The sequence below is a fragment of the Coniosporium apollinis genome, assembly GCF_000281105.1.
Source record: "Coniosporium apollinis CBS 100218 chromosome Unknown supercont1.12, whole genome shotgun sequence".
NCBI classification, from domain to species: domain Eukaryota; kingdom Fungi; phylum Ascomycota; class Dothideomycetes; genus Coniosporium; species Coniosporium apollinis.
The window spans coordinates 66,370-87,148 of NW_006913274.1; the positions used below are offsets into that span (position 1 = coordinate 66,370).

The following is a 20,779-nucleotide window of genomic DNA, read 5'->3' on the forward strand; positions in this document are numbered from 1 at the left end:
AGCGGCAACCGAGCAGGAAATGCACGATGAGTTCGAAACTAACTTCTTCGGTACCGTGCGTGTCGCCATGAACGCTGTCCAGGTAATGCCCACGGCAAAGGATCACCGCAGTAGCTTGAACTTCAACAACTCCTCGCTCGCCGGTGTATGTGTTTTCCCTGGCCGTGGCGTTGAGCCCAAACGATCACAAAATGGTCACGCACTTCAACATGCCGGGCAGCATCGCGGGCTGTGATTTTTGCGGTATTGTGGCCGCCGAAGCAGGAGAGAACAACAACAATAACAGGGCTTCTTCTTCGGCGGCGGCGCGTTTCCCCGCAGGCACGAGCGTCCGCGGCGCTTTGATTCCGTATAATCCAGCCGATCCTGACAACGGTTCCTTTGCGCAATTTCTGCGTCGTCGACGCTCGTCTGCTGGTCAAGGTTCCCGACGGCTGGAACGATCTCGAGGCCGCGTCGCTTGGGGTAGGATGGTCAACCGTGTCCTTGGCCTTCTCAGATCCCAACGCGCTGGGCCTCGAGGGTCTTCCTACCAAGCCCTCTCATCAGTCAAAGGACCCTGTGCTGGTCTGCGGCGGTGCGACGGCTTCTAGCACTTTGGCCTGTCAGTTGTTAAGCTTGTAAGTTGAAGACAAAACATTTTTTTGACCAAGCGTTGGGGCCAGCCTTGATTTATTTTCAATGGGTTAACAGGATGGGCTACACTCCGATCGCTATCGCCTTCAACAGGTCCCTGGAATTAGCTGTGAAGTATGGAGCAGTTAGGACAGCGTCTTCCGCGTCAAAAGATTGTGTGGAAACCGTCAAATCGCTCGCGGGCAAGCCCATGCGTCGTATCCTCGATTGTATCACGGACGCTGAATCGGCCGCCATTTGTTATAGCGCCATGGCTCGTACCGGCGGTACCTACGCCTGCCTCGAGGAGTGTCCCGACGCCTGGCGCACCCGTCGTGCCGTCGGGGTGAAGGAAGTCATGGGTTTCCAGGCCCTCGGCGTCGATCTCAACCTGGGAGCCTCGACGTACACGAGGCCTGGTGATAAGAAGCTCATGGAGATTGGGATGCAGTGGGCTGGCGAGATGCAGTCGCTGATGGAATCAGGCCGCATCAAACCACATCCTTTGCGTGAATTGCGGGATTGATGGGAGGCCATCATCGAGGGTCTGGAAATGTCGCGGAAAGGCGAGTTTCGTGTGAGAATTCCACAGGATTAGACAGAGTGCCTTGGTGCTGCTTATACGAGACAGTTTCAATATTCCATTACACAAATTGGTCTCTGGACTGAATACAACTCTTCCGTGCACTATACGCATGTCATGACCTCGAAAATTTGGCTAGTCACGCTTCATGACTGAGGAGGATAGTCTGAAAATGCAGTGTGTATTTCATGCATGCCTAGAGGCTTCGCCTTGATAGCTGCCTAGGTGTGGTCAATTCTATTGAATTGAGACCAGAAGTCTTTCTTCCAAGCGTTTACAAGCTTCGTAACCGTAGGGTTTCCGAAAGGAGATTGCTGAGTTGCAAAGAAACCTGCAACTCCCAACTCCCTGTTAACCCACCACACGATATTTGAAGCTCCACCCCATGCAAGCATGTTTCCTGGTTGGCTTATCTCGGGCACTGGACCTACGCACAGCAGACCGCCCAACCCGTGGTTTATATCATCCTCCGAAACAGGTCCAGCAACGGTATCCCATGCAGCCCGCAATCCCAAGAGCATTTGAATGCTTGGTGATTTTGGAACAAGCTGTGGAGTAAACATCTCAGAGATGGTCGCCGGCTTCAAGAGTTTTGGCGAATCCGAGATCAAGTCTGCAAGTACGGCAACGTAGTCTTTCGCCGTTGAAGACAAGCCACTGCCACCTTCCTGATCCTCGGGGTTGTCAAACGCCCAACGGTCGCAAGGCTCTAGTCGTCCATCGTTTGTTCGTATAGCGCCCTGCATCACCCTTGCATTGTACTCGGGATGCCTTGAGATGTTGAACCTGGGAAACGGACTAGAAAGCCCCAGCTTCTTCCATATATTCTCAACCATGTAGTCTTCCAATGACATTCCATGATGCAGGCGGCTGACAGCGACACCTGCCCAATCCAGGCTGCATCCGTACAACCAACCAGTGCCCGGCTCAAAGACCAGCGGCATCATGTATCTTTCCGTGACTTGGTAAGAAGGTTTTTCCTGGTTTCGAGATTCTGCCCTAAGTCTCAGTAGCCGGTGTGTAAATCGATAGCCTAATCCCGAAGTATGGGTAAGAAGGTGTCGGGCGGTGATTGCGTTTTTGCTCCGCTCAAAAGTGAAGTCTGACCCAGATACTTCTGTCAAGATTTCCTTGCCGTCGAACTCTGGAAGTATTTTGGTGAGTGGTTCGTCAAGACGTATGAGTCCCTCATCCACACATTGTAGCAATGCAATACTGGTAATGAGCTTCGTGGCGCTCCCGAGTTTGAGAACAGCATCTTCGCGGAGAGGTGGGGCGTCGGGCGAGAGTGAGTCATAGCCCGCAATTTTGCTGTACAATTCATTTCCTGAGGAGCTCAGCGTTAGTACTCCAAGGAGAAAAAGACTCTAAAGGTGGAATACCATTTCTGTCCACGCATTTACATATAACTCCATGTACCTTTGCGTTTCCTTTCTCAGTATAGTCGGCAAGGAGAGCATCGAAATCGGACATTTTACACACTGTCGCAGGCTTTTGCGGGCTTTGGTAACGAGGAGAAGTGTAGGCTTAGTAAGGTTCGTTGAAGGTGTATGTTGGCAAAGAGTATAGAATACTTGGAGGTAGACGAAGGTCTAAGGAATGCGCGTTGCCAAGGCGGGAAGGCCCCTGCTTAGCGTCAGTCCTTAGGTAGCTTACCGTCTTGTTAGGGGAAAGCTGAATGCCGTTAGAGTACGTGACGTTGAAAGGCTGCCCCAGCTCACCTCAGCCTCCTAGCATGGTCTTTAATACTACACATTGCACCCATCTTTCAATCTAGCACAGCCTGCTTGCTTCAACTACAGCTTTCAGCTACCTGCTACGGGTGGATGGGTGGCAAGAGTTGGACTGATGCGCCTCCACATGGTGCCGCCTGGTGAAGTGTGAGATGAGGTCCTATTCCCAGGCCATAGCATAGACGTGAGGGAGACACAAAGTGCTAGTAGTATACTTAGTTGTGTTTCAGAGCCTGAAGCATCCTGGTCAGCTGCCTTCATGCCTGAAGCGTTTCCACCAGCATCATTTAACAGTACGTGACACTAAAAGTAGCAGCAAGGTAAGAACCCTTCCCTTCCGTATCTTTACTCCCGTTCTTCCTCAAATCTTCCTCCTTAAATGGTCCTTCTCACATCTTCCGCATCACGTCTTCTTCTTCACACACTCCCTCTTCCCGCTGGTGGCCGCTTGGTGATATCTAAACGCCTGATCGACTATATGCCCACGCCAGCCAACCTCTTGCGGCATCGGAACATTTTGTGAGGACGCAGTCCAAGCCAACCTCCGGGTGGATTCGACCGCAAACACACACGAGTACAGCTCGGCGCGAAACCTTAAACGAAACCGACAGCCAGTCAAGGCTTCAATCCGCCTCTGGAGGATGTGCATAATTGCATTACCAACATCCTCAATGAAGCCAACATCGGCGCCGTGAAGCTCCAGCAGCTCACCTTCGAGCAGTCGGTCAGACGAGCCCCGTGGTCAGCGCATGTGCGAGGGCCCACGGGAAGGAGCAGCAAGGGAGCAAGTCGAATCGTAGCGCGCGGCCCACGGAGCAGAAGAAATGTTGCAGCCCCCTTGCCCACAGTCTCAGTTGGAGGACGTGGATGGTCACTCGGCTCGAGCCCGTTGAGCATCACCAACCGGCCAAAGCCCTCGACAACGCCCGGGAATACAGCCCGGCAGTACACCCGGCGCCGACGGTTTCGCCACAACCGTCTTCAAGTACTCCACCAACAAATCTGCGCACACGCTGCAAAACTTCGGAAACGCCGAACAGGAACAAGCCATTCTGCCTGCGAGCATAGGTGACGCGAGTACTCGCCCGATTGAGTATGCTATACAATTGCCTGGTCAGGTCACCAACAGTTGCCAGAGCAATGTATCGGACGATCAACTTCGTCTGGGCCCAGCTGCACGACTGCGAATCGAGATTAGCCAAAACGCGGCAGCATTGTCGAGCCAGCAAAAGCATGTTGCTGTGGTGGAAAAGGCCGTCAACAGCTTACAGATGGGGATGCGTCACGTCATGGGGCTGGTAGAGAGTATGAGAAAGGAATTGCAGGCGCGGTCTGCTACGCAGATCACAGCACCGGCGTAGGTGGACGAAGCGCTTAAAGTCTTTACTATCAATCTCTCGAACGTCGCTGCAAAAGCGAATGAGGTAGACGTACTGAAGATGCAGCTAGAGCTTATAAAGCGCCGCCTTTAACGGATCGAGCAGGGGATTGCAGGGCCCGCGTCCGTTACTGCGTCATTTCATTCTCGTAAGGAACCCCCGACCGTCCATGGTCTACCGCACCCTCCTTCTCGGCCCGCTCATCATGTTCGTCATGTGTCAACACCTATCCGGGCTGACGCGCGAGTGCACGCTTCATACCAGCCTACGGAATCATCCTATGGTCCCACATCGACTTCGGATGTGTCTTATCAAACACTACAGGCTCAGCCCGAGCCTGCCGGCAGTGGATGGACTTCTGCAAATTCCAGCCATGAACGCGGTCCTTCGCAAGGACTTGATGGCCGCATAGAACCGGCGGCCCAGTCCATCGGCGAGCCGAAACACCCAAAGCTCGCAACCCTGGCGCCACAAATACGGCACAAGCGTGACCAGAGCTACAACACCGCTACTGGATCGCCTACCGCACACAGTGCTATAGATACCGATGGGAGTGGGTCGAGGTACGATCCGCCGCCGAGTGCTGCCTCAGCACCGCACCATCCGCATTCCAATCCCACGATGTCCACAGCTTTCTTTCAATTACGACTCAACTAACTCAACCAATCAGCGCGGCCCCGACGATAGCTGGCGAGCGGAATTACAACGCCCCACCGACGGACCACTACCGAAACGCGGCGGACGTGGCGGCGGATAGAACACACATACTGTCAACAGCTACTACCAACCGTACACTCCAGGCGGCAAAGAACGTGGAGGTCCGTCCGTCGCGGCTCCGGTGGCACACGGCATCCCGATTCCACCGCTTGACTATCCCCTTCGTCCGCCGGACCGGCCGACCCTTATGCCCACACTAGGCGAACACGCACGAAGCCTACGCGGAACGCAGACGGCATCCTCGTCCGCAAAGACGGCCGCCCGGACATGCAATCCCAGTCCTCGGCAGCCAACCTGCACAGAGTGCGCGCAAAGAAAGAACACAAGAAAGATACCACAGAATGGCACAAACTCCACACGTCCACATCCGCCCTCGCCAACACGCCTATATTTAGCCGCGACGGTGGCTTAGATATGCCTGGCCCCACGAGCTCAGGCGCGGAGCCAATAGAACCGAGCATGTTGGGGCGACACGCGGACATTTTGAAGCAGGTTCTCCCGCGCGGCATTGATGAGACAATAGGCGTGTATAATGCCGCGTCTTTATTTCCGGACAGCTCGCCCGTAAGCTCGGAGGCGAAGGCTCAGCCCGGGAGAGTCAAGCTCAGGGAAGAGGTTGGGGAGATGGCTAGAGATAGGGTGAAGGCAATAGAAGAGAATGGGGCGGCGAATCAGGTGATTGAGAGTCCCTGTGTGACCGTTATAGGTAGTGCGAGCGGTGGCGGACACCACAGGATCAGGAGACGCAGTTGCCGATGTTTGGGAGGGAGGAGTAGGGGTTTCGTTGCGGAGAACCTTATCTAGCGTTTACTCTATTTAGCTTTTCGGACACTAGTAATTAGACCGTTTTGCGTAAAGGCGTGGCGTTAGCTTCCAAGCATAGCCAAGCGCACATTCTATTTAATATAGAATTTTGTATGATAATCTCAAGCAGCTTAGCAGCGATATAGATCCACATCACCTATTCTAAGAAGTAAATTGACCGAAACGAAGATCTGCAATATATCTTTGGATAGGCTGGGTGGGTTTTTAGCAGACTCCACATGCAAAAGACTATCTTCCGCTGGGAAGACCCTGGGAATCATCTCGGCCAAGCATTTCAAGAAGAAGGGAGTTTGTTGGCTCCGGATCGTTTCCATCAGCTTAACTACGGCGATCCAGGACTGAACGGTACGTCCGTTAGTATCGTTGTTCATCCTGCAATCATAGTACATGGGAACAGCAGCGGGGATAATCCGGACGCCTTTCGAGTCCTCTCGCGTGCAGTAGTATATCTCTCACAGCCTGTAAATCTCTTTTCAACTCAAGCGGATATATTCGACCGTTCAGATTATTGATTATCTAATACCCAAAGAAACGGTCATGCAGGGCTCTTTGCTAGCAAATTGCTACCAGATCGTTTTCTTTTTTTAACTGCTATACTTAATCATAGTCCAAGCTAGACTTTCTTGAAACACTCAGTTCAAAACAGCGATAACTGATATGCAACGTACCGGAATTGCCGCTCAAAATTTTGGGTGTCTCAAACTGCCTCACTGTACCTGGGCATTCACAGTCGAGTAAGACGGAAATGAGGCAATGAGCCGACGCAGTCATCTCAGCCTAGGCAGCAATCGAGAAAAGGGGGTTCGACGTACTAGACTAGAGGCGGGGGCTTGCAGAGCTGAGGCTTACCCATATTTCTAGACATTTGCCGACAGTGAGCTGTCGGTTCAGCTAGAAGCCATACTATGAACTGTAGGGTAGCGTAGCCGAGCTGAGTGCATATAGGTGTGTTGTAGAGTTCAGCCACTCATATTGGTGGCGCAAATACTGCAGGATGCCTAGTTGCCTCGTCTCGCTTCCGCCGTAGGGGCCTCAGCCTTGCACAATGTATGTATGTGACGGAGTAGATTGAGAGTTTTTCGGAGTCCTATCTTGAATCCTGGCATGACGCTAAGGAGCTCACAAGAATAGCCCCTTCTTTAAATGAGCCTCGCTCAATCCCACTTCTCTCCTAAACCGTAACTCGGCAGTGACTCGCAATGGCACGCAATTCCCGATCCATCTCCATCGCGGTTATGGGCGTGACTGGGTCAGGGAACAGTACGTTCATCAGGACGGCAAGCAAGCTTGACGTGGGCGTTGGCCATGACCTTAAGGCTTGGAGGTGTCAATCCATGTGGGTATCGTAACATGGAAACTGACGTTCGGGAGGTACCGAAGGGGCTATGCCTTACACGTTCGAATGTGCAGGCTATTAACTAACCCTCATTGACACCCCTGGGTTCAAAGATACCTTTCGCAACGAAGCAACTGTTCTCAAAAACATCGCTAGCTGGCTTGAGCAGAGCTACCGCCAGTGACCACACAATAAATCAAATGGAATCATCTACATGTACGCAATTACCGAGCGGCGGATGAGTGGACCTGCCGTCCGTAACCTCGTCGTGTTTCGTGAGCTCTGCGGCGAGGATCCTCTTAGTAACGTAAATCACCACCGGCTCGGCCGCACCACCAGCTCGGCCACGTTTTTGTATGAGCGCCTTAGTAAATTGAAAAATCAATATCTTTACAGCCTCCTAATATAGTTACGTAAGATTTTAATAGTAGATAGCATACACCTAGAAGTATAAAGTTAGTAATCTATAATCTAAAAATAGTAACTACTAGTCTTATTATTTAAGGTTAAAGAGAGTTCTATAGTAAACACTAGGAAAATTAAAAGACTAATATCTTAATAACTATTAGCGAATTAGGGGCTCTTTAAGTGAGTATCTAGAGTAAATAGCTTATTAGCACTATAGTTAAAATCCTATAGCTATAGCTTTACTAATTAAAAAGTTATTAAAGAAACTAAGTACTTACTAAGAAATACTAGAGAAGTCTTTATAGAGAAATTTTAATTTTAGCTTTAACTTTTTAATTAGCTAAGCTATAGCTATAAAATTTTATATACTATAGCACTAGCCTATACTCTTTAGGCTTAAGTAGTAAAAACTATAATAAAGCTTATACTTTCTAAGAAATAAGCTTTTCTTACTTTCTTAGTATTTTACTAGTAAACTTAGAAAAGTTAGTTTAACTCTAATTAGTTAGGCTATTAAAGGCTATTTTTAGTATCTTTCTATCTACTCTTACTCTTCTATATATATAGTGTAATCTGTTAAATTCTTACGTAATTATAGTAGCTAGTTATTAAGATATTAAATTTTAAAGTTCATGGTTTTCTTAGGGAAACGCGGCCGAGCTGGTGGTGCGGCCGAGCTGGTGGTGAAATACGTTAACGTCATTCTCGTGACTACTGGGTGGGGTGTTGCGAAGAAGACAGGAGAGCTAGATCAGGCTCTAGAGAATGAGGTGCAGCTCCGAGTGGATAAGGATTTCTAGCAACCAATGATCGCGAGGGGTTCTAAGGTCGAGAAGTTCGAAGACACCCGGGACTCTACACTGGACATTATCATAAAATTGCCGGACGGCAACCAGTCCTTTTGCAGATCCAGGAAGAGCTCGTTGACCAGAACAAGGATCTCGTGAACACTTCAGCGGGCTTTGCTGTTAATAAAGAGCTGAAGGAGCTGAAAAAGGGTACAGCGCAAAGCTTCAGGAGATTCAACGACAACTAGAAGAGGCTAGTGCCAAATATGACTCAGAATTGCAGGGTGTCCTTGCGCTACAGAAGGAGGAGTTGGAAAGATTGCGAGATGACTCGAGACGAGCTCAAGACGAGCTCCGTTACCAGAATCGCAACGCTCATCGGGACGCCGAAATTCGTATTAAAGACCTGAAACAGCTGCTAGTTCGGCAGATGCAGGAAGCGGAGCTGAGCGTCAAGGCGCAGAGGATTGAGAATAGAAGGGAGTTCGAGCAAATAGTTGCAAAGTTGATGGAGGATGAAGGCAGGATTCGTACAGAAAAACGCCGCTTCATGGAACAAACGATCGTGGATCTCCAGGAGAAGAAGAAGAAAACCCCCAGGGGAGCAAAGGCTTGGGTAGAGCACTGCTTATGAGCTTGACAACGGGCCTTGGTGGAACAGCGATGAGCTTATTGGGTTTTCCGTTATTGGGGAACCCATTCGGTTTCGGTGCTGAGGAGGCGCCTTGATCATTTGCTGGTTGCGCAAGAATGGGAAGGGTTTTGGAGTCGGCGGTGCTGCGTTGCTCCCCCTTGTTGTCCTCTTCCGTGAACTATACCCTACGCGATCTGGCTCTCGGAACAGTAATCGAGTTGTAGTAAGCCATTTATCTAGCTAATGATCATTTAGTGGTATTCTTCCGTAGTGCTCGTGCGGATGAGTTAGCTTCTCGGGACTGTGAGAGGTAACACAGTCTGCCGAGGCGTCGTCACCACCTGACATCGACAGATGAAGGCTCCGCGGCCCAATACTTCTAACTATCTTGCGTTATGAGAAAGGTAGCGGGCTTGTTTCTCCGATCTCATTCAGTAAAGGGGTCGTTGGCGCAGTTTCGCAGCACAAAGTTGAAGAGTAGTGAGAACTTGGGCCCACTGGAGCTTTTACTACTACATGAGACAGCTGGTTGGAGGCGTGATGCTGGAGGTTTAGCTACCATTAGCTTAAGGTAAGAACAGAGAATAATAAGGAGAGATAAGCGATGAATGAGAGCTGATAGCAGTATGATGGGGTTTACGCTGTTCTATACGTATGGGTTAAGTTGACGGCTCAACGTGGCGACTTCTTCTTTGTAGCCACGCGGCTGACAATTAAAGCGTCCTCGCGAACGTTACCACTACGCTTCCACTATCCATTTGAAGCTAACAGAAAGCCGGCTTTCTTGTCTTGCCTGTCTACTAAGTCTGCTGGTCCATCGGAGAGTGTAAGTATGTATTATAGATAGTGGTAAGTAGGGCGGAGAGAAGTGGTTAATAGAGTGGCACTCTATAAATGATGGGATCTTGCAGGCACGCTCTTCTTATCAATCGCGTGGCAACAGCTGTGATTTCAAGATACACATACCTAGGTCCGCTCGCATTCTGTGCTTCCTTAGAGCTTTGACCTAGGCGTTTCGTTAGTATTAAGAATAAAGTGCTTAAGTGATATGCAGTAACATATCCGCTAGGAGGCATGTTGTACGGTATTGGATTCTGGATGCGAGGCATAAATTTGGGTGCGCGGAAGATTAGGTGCGCGGCGTAGATTTCAGGTGCATGGCATAGAATTTTGGTGGGCGGCACGGGTTTTGTGTGGGCGGCATGATTTGTGTGGGCGGCACGATTTTGTATAGGCGGCACGATTTTGCGTGGGCGGCACGGTTTTTTGTGTGGGCGGCACATAATTTTAGTGGACGGCACTGTAATTTGGGTGAGCGGCGTGGAATTTAAGTGCGCGGCATGAATTTAGTAGGCGGCATTGTAACTTAGGTGAGCGGCGTGGAATTCTGGTGGGCGGCACGGTTTTATATAGGCGGCACGGTTTTGTATGGGCGGCACACGATTTCGGTGAGCGGCATGGAATTTGGGTGGGCGGCATTGCAATTTGGGTGGGCGGCACGGTTTTAGGTGGGCGGCGTGAATTTTGGTGCGCGGCACAGATTTGTGTGGGCGGCATGGAATTTGGGAGCGCGGCATGGAATTTGGGTGGGCGGCACGAAATTTAGGAGGGCGGCACGAATTTTGGGAGCGCGGCGTGGAATTTAGGAGCGCGGCATGATTTTGTGCGGGCGGCACGGGTTTGTATGGGCGGCACAGATTTTGGTGGGCGGCACGAGTTTTGGTGCACGCGTCTAGGCAAGTTTTACAAGCTATATTGGCTCTCAACAGCATATCAATCCAGTAGAATGCTAAAAGCTGGTTTGAAGACTAGAAAAGCAATCGATTGAACTTGAATACTACTTAATTCTCCTGACTGAGCGAGAGCTTGCTTCGGACATCGATTACTAGAGGGCCCTTGATACCACCTCATTATCCTCCACTTACTAGAAACCCCTCCCCTTCACTAACTGTCGCCTTCTCGATCACAGGTAGCTTCCATAACACCAGACCAAGATCCAGTTAGATCTATCCAACCCTGCCTATGCTTGTCGATCCGTCCTTAAGCTGCCTAGAGTCTACCTCGTTGGACCGTCTAGAGGCTGTCGGCTCGCGATTGAGCACCGCTTTATTCAGGCAGTAGGTGCCTCTCAACGTACTCAGCTGCCGACTGCGAGTGGTGCTTGCATACTACAGGTGCTTTCGGTAGAGTGGAAGATAAGGTGTATAGATCCGTGACCGCTTTGTTTATAGAAGAAGAAGCAGAAGCAGAAGAAGAAGGAGAAGAAGGATCACAGCTGATTTCGAGCTGCAGCAACGAACGGCAAAGCCGGATCTCTACAACCTAGCTAACAACGCCTGCGAGCCTAGAGAAACTAGTGGAAAGAGCGTTGCCACACTCAACAAGAACATGGCCGTCAACTGCCGTTCATTGGACGTGAAGTCCAGTAACTACTAAGCTTAACTGCTGTACCACCCCGGCAAGGGAGGATATTATGGAGGCGCGCTGAAGAAGAGGACATCTTAGCCCAGACATTCGCCGTGTGCGATTGTAACTCCGTGTATTGCAAGTGACGAATTGCCTAATCGGGAAGAAAATCACCTTGGCCCGTAGAGACATACATGCGACAACATTCCAGTTACCACGCGAGTGCGCCAGCCTCACACAAGCCTTCTCGGACTCAACACCTCACTTCCCACCTTAGCAGAATCACAACCTCACCCAAAGTGGAGGGATATTCTACGGCAGCCTCAAGTCTTACCCACACGCCCAAGCGACATCCCAGCAGAATCAGGGACACCGTCCCATATACAGTTTTGAAGCCTCATCAAGATAGCTGCGCTCTCCCATCGCACCATCTCTGACGCCTACACCTTTCCGTCTGCCACATTCACTGTGCGTACCTCTTAATGGCAAGCCAAGCTCGCACGGCCACAGCCCACACTATCCGACGCCCCGACCTGAGTCTCGTCCTATCACGGCCGCATGCAGGCTTCGCATCGTTCGGTCTTGGAGTCGCGACGTTAATCGTAGGATGCCAGCCGGCCAGAATTGGCCCACGAGTTCCACTTCGACAAACGCAAGCGAGGCGACATTCCACACTCGAGGAGGAACTCAGGGCCGCCTAGACTTGACTCTTAAGTTCGGCTCAAGTCATTCACATGCGATGGCTTCGTGGACCGCAGACGGCGAAACCTCGAGCCCCTTCCTAAACCCCGACAGCCGCCTGCACCCTACCTGTAGACTTCCAAAGCCTCCTTATCCCCAGTAAGCTTTCCCCGACTGTCTTCGACCGTAGTGGCTTACCAAGGGTTGAGAAGGCATCCTGTGGGAAGGGCTCGTGGAGGGTTACCAAGCACTCTGCAGAGGAAGCTCTCCGCTGGATATAGTGGCCTGTACCCGAAGCTCACCGCAGGTCTCTCTCCGTCCGTGGATTCAAAACGGCAGGTCAGGACGTTAAGCCGAATGTTCGGGCTTTTCAAGGGCGGGAATCTTTTAGAGCGCCAATCTCGTAGACGGCCTCGGTGTTGGCTTTGCGATCTCTCCACACATAGACACGCTCCTCCGGATTATAATGTCAAAGTGTCATGGTGTCCCGCTGTCATAGTCCGAGACGAGAGACCTGGCTAACTTAACCCCTATCTAATCACTTTCCTTCTAGCCACTTCTCTGCCTTGACGTCCCGCTCATTTAGACCTCACAGTGCGTACATATCTTCATCTGCCCCTAAGCCCAGTGATCCGGTTTCCAGAACCCTGCCCGAGCTACAATTTCCTAAACTCTCCTCGTCCGTAGCTAAGCTCCACCCCAGTTTGTCTGCGAGGCCTTCGAAGCTCTATATTCGCTACCCGCCGTCACCCTCGTCACCAGCGCGCTGCGTGACTTGTCAGTCGGCCGGAGTGTCGGAATTAGGCCAAGATCGCGAGGAGAGACAAGTCGTGGTGTTGAGATTAGCCTATCGAAGCAGTATCCGGCTCCCAATTCTTGCTGAGCTTGCGCACATCTCTCTTGCGGTCCTATTAGGGCTTCCGAGTCATAGATTAAGGCAGCCGTTGGTCCGCTTGCTATAACAGCTCCAGATGTTAAAGCGGGATGTCGAAGATGTCCAGGGCTTCAAGCCGCAAGAGTCTCAGTATGGGGCTTGGTGGGACTGCGAAAGAGCGTGTAGGTCGTGGCAGCCATTTGCTGGACCAGGAGGTCTTCAGTCGTTTGTGGGCATATGGCGTTGCGCGAGTGGCTACCGGGCTGTTGAAGTGTCACTTAGAGGTTTGATCCATTGTCGCTATAGACTATTGAGGCCGGCTATGTCAAACGTCACGGCAGGTGGCGGAGGTTGAGACATTGGAGCGGGTTGAACACACCGGAGAGCGAGAGACACACCGAAGAAAAAGGCTTTATCATCTATAAGAACGCTGCCAACTTTGCATGACGCTATGTGAAGGCTGTGCGTACAAATGCCTGCCCCTCCGACGGCTTTCTTGTTGTTGGAGCCTTGCTTGACGGTGACGGTGTGAGAAAAGGCTATCGCTCCAGAAGGACTACAGAACAACCATCCATCTGGATACGCTAGGTGTGAACTCTTAGCCGTGCGGGGAAGGCTAAGCCATCAGAGGCAACGAGGATATTGGCTATTCGAAAGCGCACAAGCGGTGGCGTGGCGACGTTCATGAGAAATGAGAGGGTTCAAGGGACAACTCATCGGTTTCCATCTATATATCACTATCACCAGCTTAACAAGTCCGCACTGGTTCAAGCTGCAGCGGTAGACATAAACTGTAGTATCCATTGTTCTGCCTCGGATGGCTACACCACCACGCTCTAAACCTCGCGCAAGTCTGAGAACGAACGAGATAACTCCCAATACAATATGCTTATCCCAGTGCGTCCATCATACAGCGTCGCAACCAATAAAACCAGCAACCTGTAGAACATGTCCGTTCCCGCACCGCCAACGCCAAAAACACCATGCGTGACACATCGCTAGCTATGATACCAGAACCAAGACGCAGAACCCCATCCCCTAAATCCGCCACCTCGGCCTCTCCTCCCCAGCCCCAGGCGACGCACCCAAACTACTCACCCTCCCACTCCCCCCACCTCTACTCTCCCTTCCCGTTCCCATGGACGTCCTCCCCATTTTCGCCTTCCCCGCCGCCACCCTACCAGCCGGACTATTCTCCCCACCACCATCCTCCTCGACCGATGCAGCGATAGACCCCAGCGGAATGCCACTGACCCTTCTCCCAGCAGTCCCAAGCCTGAGGCCCGGGTTCGCGATTTGCGACAGCGGTCGCGCGGCCGAGGACGGGAGTCTCGAGGCTGTGGGCGAGGCCGGCGACAGCGGCTGCCGGTGCTTGTTAGCCGACGAGAGCGCGGCCGTTACAGCAGACGGCTGAGGCGTGATCGACGTTGGTCGCGGCAGCGCGGAGGGTGGCGGTGTTGAGTATGGCGAGTTGCGGCTCAGCGGGCTCGAGACGGGGATCCCTGACACGGAGGAGACAGAGCGGATACTATTCCGCGCCGTCGACGGCGTGGCAACGCTTTTCGCGTGCGGACTCGGCGTCACCGACGGCACCGGCGGCAGCGGTTTAGTGGCTAACCCGAGCACGATATCGTTCGTGTTCGTCGAGGGGTTCCAGCGCGGTTTCGGCGGCTGTGCTGTGTCCGACCCGGCAGAAGCCGGTGGGGTGCGATAACCGTGTGATGGTGTGGGGGTTGACGACGGTGGCAGTGGCGGCAAGCGGGGCGTAGTGGGTGACTGCGATGCCGCGCGCTGGGGCGTTGTTTCTGAGGCGCTGGAGCGCGAGACGGCTGTTTTGCGGGGGATACCGCTGAGGCTGAGGTTCGGCAGGGCGGACGGCATGCTCGAGTAGCGCCGTCCCGTGGGCGTGGGTAGGGAGCCAGCGCTGCCTGTCACGCTGCTGCTGCTCTGGCGCGACTTGCTGAGGCCACCATAGCCGTGTTCGCTGCTCTTGCGGCTCATGAGGACGACTGAGGAGGCGGGTGAGCTGCCGGGCGTGGCAACCATGCTGCTGTTGGCGGAGTGGTCGGCGGTTAGGATCGTGGAGATGGAGTCGCGCAGTTGCTGGTTCTTCGGAGAGTCGACGTGCTTGATAGCCGCGTCCATGGCGGCCATGTCGTTCTTGAGGTCTGCCCAGCGCCGCTGCATGTCGGACTGCAGGCGCAGGATCTCGCCGTTGAGGCTCAGACGCTCCTTCGCGCCTTTGTCGATGATGGACAGGATCTGCTCGATCGCGGGGGGATAGTGCGGTTGTTTGGAGGTGTAGTATTCGATGCGCTTTGCGAGGAGTTCGAGGTTGTGAGGGTCCTCTTCGAGTGCTTCGGTCAGCTTAGAAAGGCTGCGTGCGAGGCTGTCGAACATGGCGGAGACTTTTTGGCCGGCATTGCGGAAGAGGTGAACCCAGCGGTCGTCGCTGAGCTCGCGCCTCAGGGCCTCGGCGTCGTCCTCTAGCTTCTTGTATCTTGCCTCTAGGGTGTCTCGTCGCTTATCAAGCTCCTCGCAGGCCGTTGGGAACACCGCACTGCCGCGGGCGCCGAAGTGAGCGAGCCGCATAGGAAGGAAGTCGAGTGATGCGCGGAGCGGCTGCATCTTTGCAAACAGCTGGAGCAAGTTCGAGTCCTCCTGCACCTGTTTGGCGGTCGGGCTCTGTATGGGACTGTTTAGTGTGAGAGCCGGCGGCAGGCTGTAGCGGTTGTTTGCGGTGACTCTGGCCTCGGTCTTCGGACTCTCTACCACAATCCGTTCCAGCTCCCCAATATCCAGGCCGCTGCCGCTTTCGCTGTCCAGAGGCGCACTTTGGTGCCTTCGCTCTTCCATCTCAAATACCAGCCGACCCAGTGCTTCTATCTCCAGGCCAATCTCCCCTAGCACAGTGTTCCAGATATCCTCCCACTCCATTGCTATCTCCACTTGCTCCTTGATGGCTCCGAGTGCGCGCTTTATGTTCTGCCACTCCTGCACAATGCCCTCCATATGGGCAACCATCCTTTCCAGCTCCTCGGTTGTCAAACTTGCGATGTCGTCCCGAGCTTGCAGGTTTTCAATGGCGACCACGTAAACAGTAACCAGACTCTCGAACCGGTTGATAGCCGCGTCGACTTGGTCCAGGCCTTCGCGACCTCCTGCTGCGGCCCATTCGATGTCGTCCTCTGCATCCAAACCGTCGAGCACTTCTGACGCCTTGTTCATCCATATTCGTATCTGCTCTGCCGCGTCCTCGAGCGCCCGCGCGGCTGCGGTGGAAGTTGGTATAGATGCAATGCTTTCCGAAAGGGACGAGGCTTGCGGGAGCCTGATGGACGTAAGTTGGGAGAGCTGATTCGTGAAGGATGCACGAGATAGAGAGTAGATGGAGTTCGTCCGAGATGCGCCGTAGGGGTTGAAGTACGCTTCGTCGTCGGTAGAGATTCCTTGGGAAAAGGTTCCATCCCTACGCGGGGAAGTGAGCATAGGCGGAGTGTCCTTCGGCGGCGGCGTCGGGGGTCTTGATGGCTCTTCCTCCGGCTCTTGCTCGAGGTCTGGCCGACTGCTATTTCGCAAGTCCCCTGCCACCTTCCCCACATCCGGCAGTCGGTATTTCAGGGTGTCGTGCTCGGCACCATCGAGCTCACTCTCGGTATCCGACGGACCCATCCTGTCGCTCGTGCTGATGATCGAGGAGTGATCACTTTCTAGCTCCGTCTGCCCATCCATAACAAGCTCCGGCATGCTCCCACCCGTCAGCTGCGGCTCCAACCGTGGATGGGTCCTGTTCCAGGCCTGCCCTCTCCGCTCCACTCTGATCGAATGGGCTCTGTGTCGGCTGTCCAGCTCCCTGAGGTGATCCTCGGGTATCCGTCCGATATCGACTCCGAGCGCCGGGCTTGAGACGGTGCGGTTCTTGCTTCGATGGCTGAGGAGTCTCACACGCGCGAGAAGGCCCGGTGAAGGCTTGCGGAGGGCTCGCCGACCTGCGTTGGGGGATTCGGCGGAGAAGATGCCGAGATATGCGGTCGGTGAGTCGAAGTGGTCGTTGGAGAGCGAGGACGCCGAGGAGGGTCGGGCACGGTGGTTGGAGGGTGTAGCATCCGCGACGACAGCTGAAGGAGCCAGAACTGCCAAGTACTGGATATGCGAGGTTGGAGCTAGCATTGGCGACGTGCGGCTGCAGGAGGGATTCTCTTCCACGCTGCAGGGGGTTTGCTATCTGCTGTGGTCGAGGACATGAGGTTAGGTTGCCAATGTCGAGATGCAGCCTGAGACGCGCAGCTGGCGCGTTCTGGCGGGGGAGGGAATGCAAGATCACACGGCCGTGGACCTGGAAATCCGACTCGGTGCACTGGTGCCAGCAATGACAGTGGCTTGCAACGCGAGTTCGAGAGCAGCAGAAAGCAGAGAGCAGGCAAGTGGGTGAAGTCAAGCAATGTGGGCAGAGTGGGCTTGTTGTCAGAGGCCACGAAATCGACGGGGGTTCGCTGCAGCTCCAAAAGCCAAGCCCAAAACAACGCGGGACCGAACGGCATCTCAGGCACCGGATGTTCGAGGGGTTGTTGCTTGTTGCCCTTGCGTTCCGTGCCGCCCGGCCAGCTTGAAACTTAGCAACTGTGGAGGAGCTACTATCCGATACTATCTGATATTGACAACCTGGTCAATAGTGCAGACGGTATCTATTCTAAGCCTTTCAGCATCAGTCATAGCTATGTACAGAGTACAAGATACTCCGACTGTTCCTACGTGACGGGGTATCTCACGGCCACCAGATGCAGTTCCAAATCCTGACGCCTCAACCATGCATGCATGCCAGCCAGCCACAGAACAAGCAAAATCTTCTCAAGCACGCGGCAATCCCATCAAACTGCTGTAGGAGACATCACTGGCTCAGTCGCATCCAGCCCATCATGACAAGTATCAATCCTTAGCGTCGGCATCTTGCGCTGAGACACTTGCTTCTGCTCCCTCCACTCCGCCGTGATCTCCTCCCTCACAGCTCTGCTCCAAGCCAACAGCGCATCTTCAAACCCTCTCCACGCAGCTTCGTTAGCCCCTTGCACGACACCCATAACGTCGACGCTCAGCTTAACCTCCCACCGCAGCGCCGCGGCCTTGATCCAGAAGCGCAGGTTCTCGGCGCAGCGATAGGGCTTCGCTGTGTCTGTATGGTATACTCTGATTTCCTCGAACTGCCGGCGCGACTTACGGACTAGCGCGTTGTGCAAAAGGACCAACCTCAAGCCTGTACGTAGAGACTCGAGGAACGGCGTCGGCAGCGAATTTTCGTCTGATGATTCCGTCCACCGCGGGAGCATGTCCGGCTCAGGGGCGAACGACTTGAGGAACAACCATTCGCGCTCCCGCTCACGACCGGTCCAGTCGTCCTCTCTCCAGCTCCACTTCTCGCGCTCCTGCTCCTCTGCGCGCTCCGTGGCCTCATCGGTGTCGAGGAGCTTACCAATGCCGGCGATCCATTCCAGTATACTCTCCCGTTCGGGCTGCCGTACCCCACCTGCAAAATTGCGTGTGGCCATACGCTTGAGGACATCTAGAGTCTGGTAGAGCTCTTTCCTGATCACACGCTCTGGCTTGAGGGCGTATAGTCGCTGGGGCTGCTCGTGCGCTGTGTAGTAGTTCCTCGCGGCCCGTATGGCAAGCGTGACCGTGTCGAGAATGTGGAGGCCTTCAATCTCGTACCAGCCCTGAAAATCCGCGGTGTTGTCGGGCGAACCACATTGCGCGGCGGTGTCTCTGCGTGCTTCTGAATTCGTGCTTGAACCGTCTTTTGTCGTTCCTGATAGCCCCTTCTCCGCCTCTTCAAGCGTCTCCCGCAGTTCCCTCCGCAGCACAGCCATGTTTGGCGGCGGTGGGACGTAGACTGGCCGCTGCAGATATGTGCTGACTGTCGGCGGTAGCATGATGGGCTCCTGCTCTTCCCAACTCCCACTCGTCTCATCGTCGCCGTCGGGGCTGACCAGCAGTCCGTTCTGTGCATCGTCCAGCGATAGTCCAAACTCCGATACGCTCTTCTCAGTAGGTGAAAACAGAAAAGTCGAACTGTCTTCACCCCCGGCACCCTCTGAACCAACCCCACCAGCCCCACTCGGCTTCCTCGCCTTGGCCAGCTGGCCTCCCTTCCCGTCCAACAATCCCGTCCTCGCAAAATAGTACTGCAGATGCGCAATACTCCCGAGGCTCATGACACTCTCCCGATTCCTAGCCGAGTCCGAGAAGACTGTAGCCTGGGGCCGCATGTACCCGCGTCGTCTGCTGGCGCCGCCTTCGGAGACCGAGCGATTGGAGGAGACCGACCGCCCAGAGACGGAGGAGGACGAGGCGGTCGAGACGGAGCGGTCGAGGTATGGGATGGCGGAGAGAGCGAGTGTTGGTGAGACCCAGGGGGGAGGGGAGGGGCTTCGGGAGTATGGTTCCTCGGAGGGGGGGTCTGCCATGGTGAAGGTACCTGGGTAGCTGTAGAGTATAGAAGGCGCTGCCGGCGACCAGTGGCCTTTGTGTTAGATTGTAAGTAGTAAAAGAAGGTACGGTGGGGTTTGGGAATCCTGCAGCGGTTATTGTAGACAGTAAGCGGAGACACGTGTGGAGCTTGAGGCCAGCGAAGGTCTGGAGGTGTTTCAGATAGGGGGTTCTGTAACGGCGCTGCCAAGATATTGACAACAACGAGCGCTAGCTGTAAATAACGCGTAACAATTCGGCGGTTGACATTGAATGGACGTTAGCAAGCTTTCGAACAGAAACCATGAGTCGTTTGGCAGCTCTGTCGCGCTGAACAGTGCAACAAAGTCAATGCCTTGTCCCCTACAGCAAAGCTCGAGACACGGGGATTCGGCATCAGGCATCGAGGATCCTCAGGGTTCGAGGTCGCTTGCGCAGCGTAGGGCTGATCGACGTCATCGCATGCCGCGAGATCGATGAGGGGACTCTGTGGAGAAGCCGGCCAAGTGCAGTCTTTCAGTAGTATTCACGTAACCCGTTGACAACTGAATGAAGAGATTCTTCTCTACAACCGCAACCAGGATGTCTTCGAAGCGAGTACGGCAATTCTCTGTCGAGCTGCAGCCATACTCCCCTGTTCCCTGACTAATCAGTGTAGATTTCTTTCAAGGTTGAGGGAGATGTGCAAGGTCAGTATCTCACACCCTCCCCCCAAAGGCCTCCAGAACAACCACACTAATTCCGTACGCTCAGGCGTCAACTTCCGGTAACTCTCATCACTACACCCCCCACACTCCAACCAACAACCCCCGCAGCTCCTTTACCGTCAAGCAAGCGAACAAAGTCGGCGTCACAGGCTATGTGAAGAACGCTTCCGATGGCAGTGTCAGTCAACCTGATCTCTCGAGTTTGCTTGTTGGGATCTGACAGAGTATTCTGTTAGGTGCAAGGCGAGGCGCAAGGCGAGGAGAGCTCGTTGAAGCAGTTCGTTGAGCACTTGAACAAAGGCCCTTCGGCGGCGGACGTGAATAAGGTCGAGACGTCGGACATTGAGCCGAAGCAGGGGGAGAGTGGGTTCTCGCAGTAGGAGGAGGGGGTGATGTGGGTTAAGATGTAGGTTGGAGCCCGGACGTGAGTAGTAAGTAGCACATGAGGTGCTTTGGTGGGAAGAGGGCTAAAAGAACCATGCATGGCTGAGCTTTGGTGAACGGTTTCGCGCCTTTAGCTCATCTTGAGACAAGCACTCTTCAATGCATACTGCCGAACAGCATGTCTCATACAATGACCATATGCTTGGAGGAATTCCGGGTATTTGGAACCAGACGTACACGCAAAGCC

The 20,779-nt window shown here is 53.6% G+C and overlaps 7 protein-coding genes across 7 annotated transcripts; 4 read left to right on the forward strand and 3 right to left on the reverse strand.

Moving 5' to 3' along the window:
- Window positions 1–19: 19 nt before the first annotated feature.
- Window positions 20–1,141, forward strand: W97_02976 (uncharacterized protein; the record flags this gene model as incomplete). The annotated part of the gene is made up of 3 exons (XM_007780875.1): window positions 20–145; window positions 361–620; window positions 694–1,141. The coding sequence occupies 3 exons, from the start codon at window positions 20–22 to the stop codon at window positions 1,139–1,141; spliced, it is 834 nt and encodes a 277-aa protein (XP_007779065.1).
- Window positions 1,142–1,419: 278 nt separating this feature from the next.
- On the reverse strand, window positions 1,420–2,671 carry W97_02977 (beta-lactamase; the record flags this gene model as incomplete). The annotated part of the gene is made up of 2 exons (XM_007780876.1): window positions 1,420–2,525; window positions 2,581–2,671. The coding sequence occupies 2 exons, from the start codon at window positions 2,669–2,671 to the stop codon at window positions 1,420–1,422; spliced, it is 1,197 nt and encodes a 398-aa protein (XP_007779066.1).
- Window positions 2,672–5,294: 2,623 nt separating this feature from the next.
- W97_02978 (uncharacterized protein) lies at window positions 5,295–5,803 on the forward strand (the record flags this gene model as incomplete). Its single annotated transcript, XM_007780877.1, has 2 exons — window positions 5,295–5,702; window positions 5,768–5,803. 2 exons carry the CDS (start codon window positions 5,295–5,297, stop codon window positions 5,801–5,803), a joined length of 444 nt encoding a protein of 147 aa, XP_007779067.1.
- Window positions 5,804–8,402: 2,599 nt separating this feature from the next.
- On the forward strand, window positions 8,403–9,018 carry W97_02979 (uncharacterized protein; the record flags this gene model as incomplete). The annotated part of the gene is made up of 2 exons (XM_007780878.1): window positions 8,403–8,539; window positions 8,601–9,018. The coding sequence occupies 2 exons, from the start codon at window positions 8,403–8,405 to the stop codon at window positions 9,016–9,018; spliced, it is 555 nt and encodes a 184-aa protein (XP_007779068.1).
- A 4,999-nt stretch (window positions 9,019–14,017) lies between these two features.
- W97_02980 (uncharacterized protein) lies at window positions 14,018–17,149 on the reverse strand (the record flags this gene model as incomplete). Its single annotated transcript, XM_007780879.1, has 1 exon — window positions 14,018–17,149. One exon carries the CDS (start codon window positions 17,147–17,149, stop codon window positions 14,018–14,020), a length of 3,132 nt encoding a protein of 1,043 aa, XP_007779069.1.
- A 698-nt stretch (window positions 17,150–17,847) lies between these two features.
- Window positions 17,848–19,440, reverse strand: W97_02981 (uncharacterized protein; the record flags this gene model as incomplete). Its single annotated transcript, XM_007780880.1, has 1 exon — window positions 17,848–19,440. One exon carries the CDS (start codon window positions 19,438–19,440, stop codon window positions 17,848–17,850), a length of 1,593 nt encoding a protein of 530 aa, XP_007779070.1.
- Window positions 19,441–20,121: 681 nt separating this feature from the next.
- On the forward strand, window positions 20,122–20,528 carry W97_02982 (uncharacterized protein; the record flags this gene model as incomplete). The annotated part of the gene is made up of 3 exons (XM_007780881.1): window positions 20,122–20,130; window positions 20,195–20,326; window positions 20,385–20,528. 3 exons carry the CDS (start codon window positions 20,122–20,124, stop codon window positions 20,526–20,528), a joined length of 285 nt encoding a protein of 94 aa, XP_007779071.1.
- Between the last annotated feature and the right edge of the window lie 251 nt (window positions 20,529–20,779).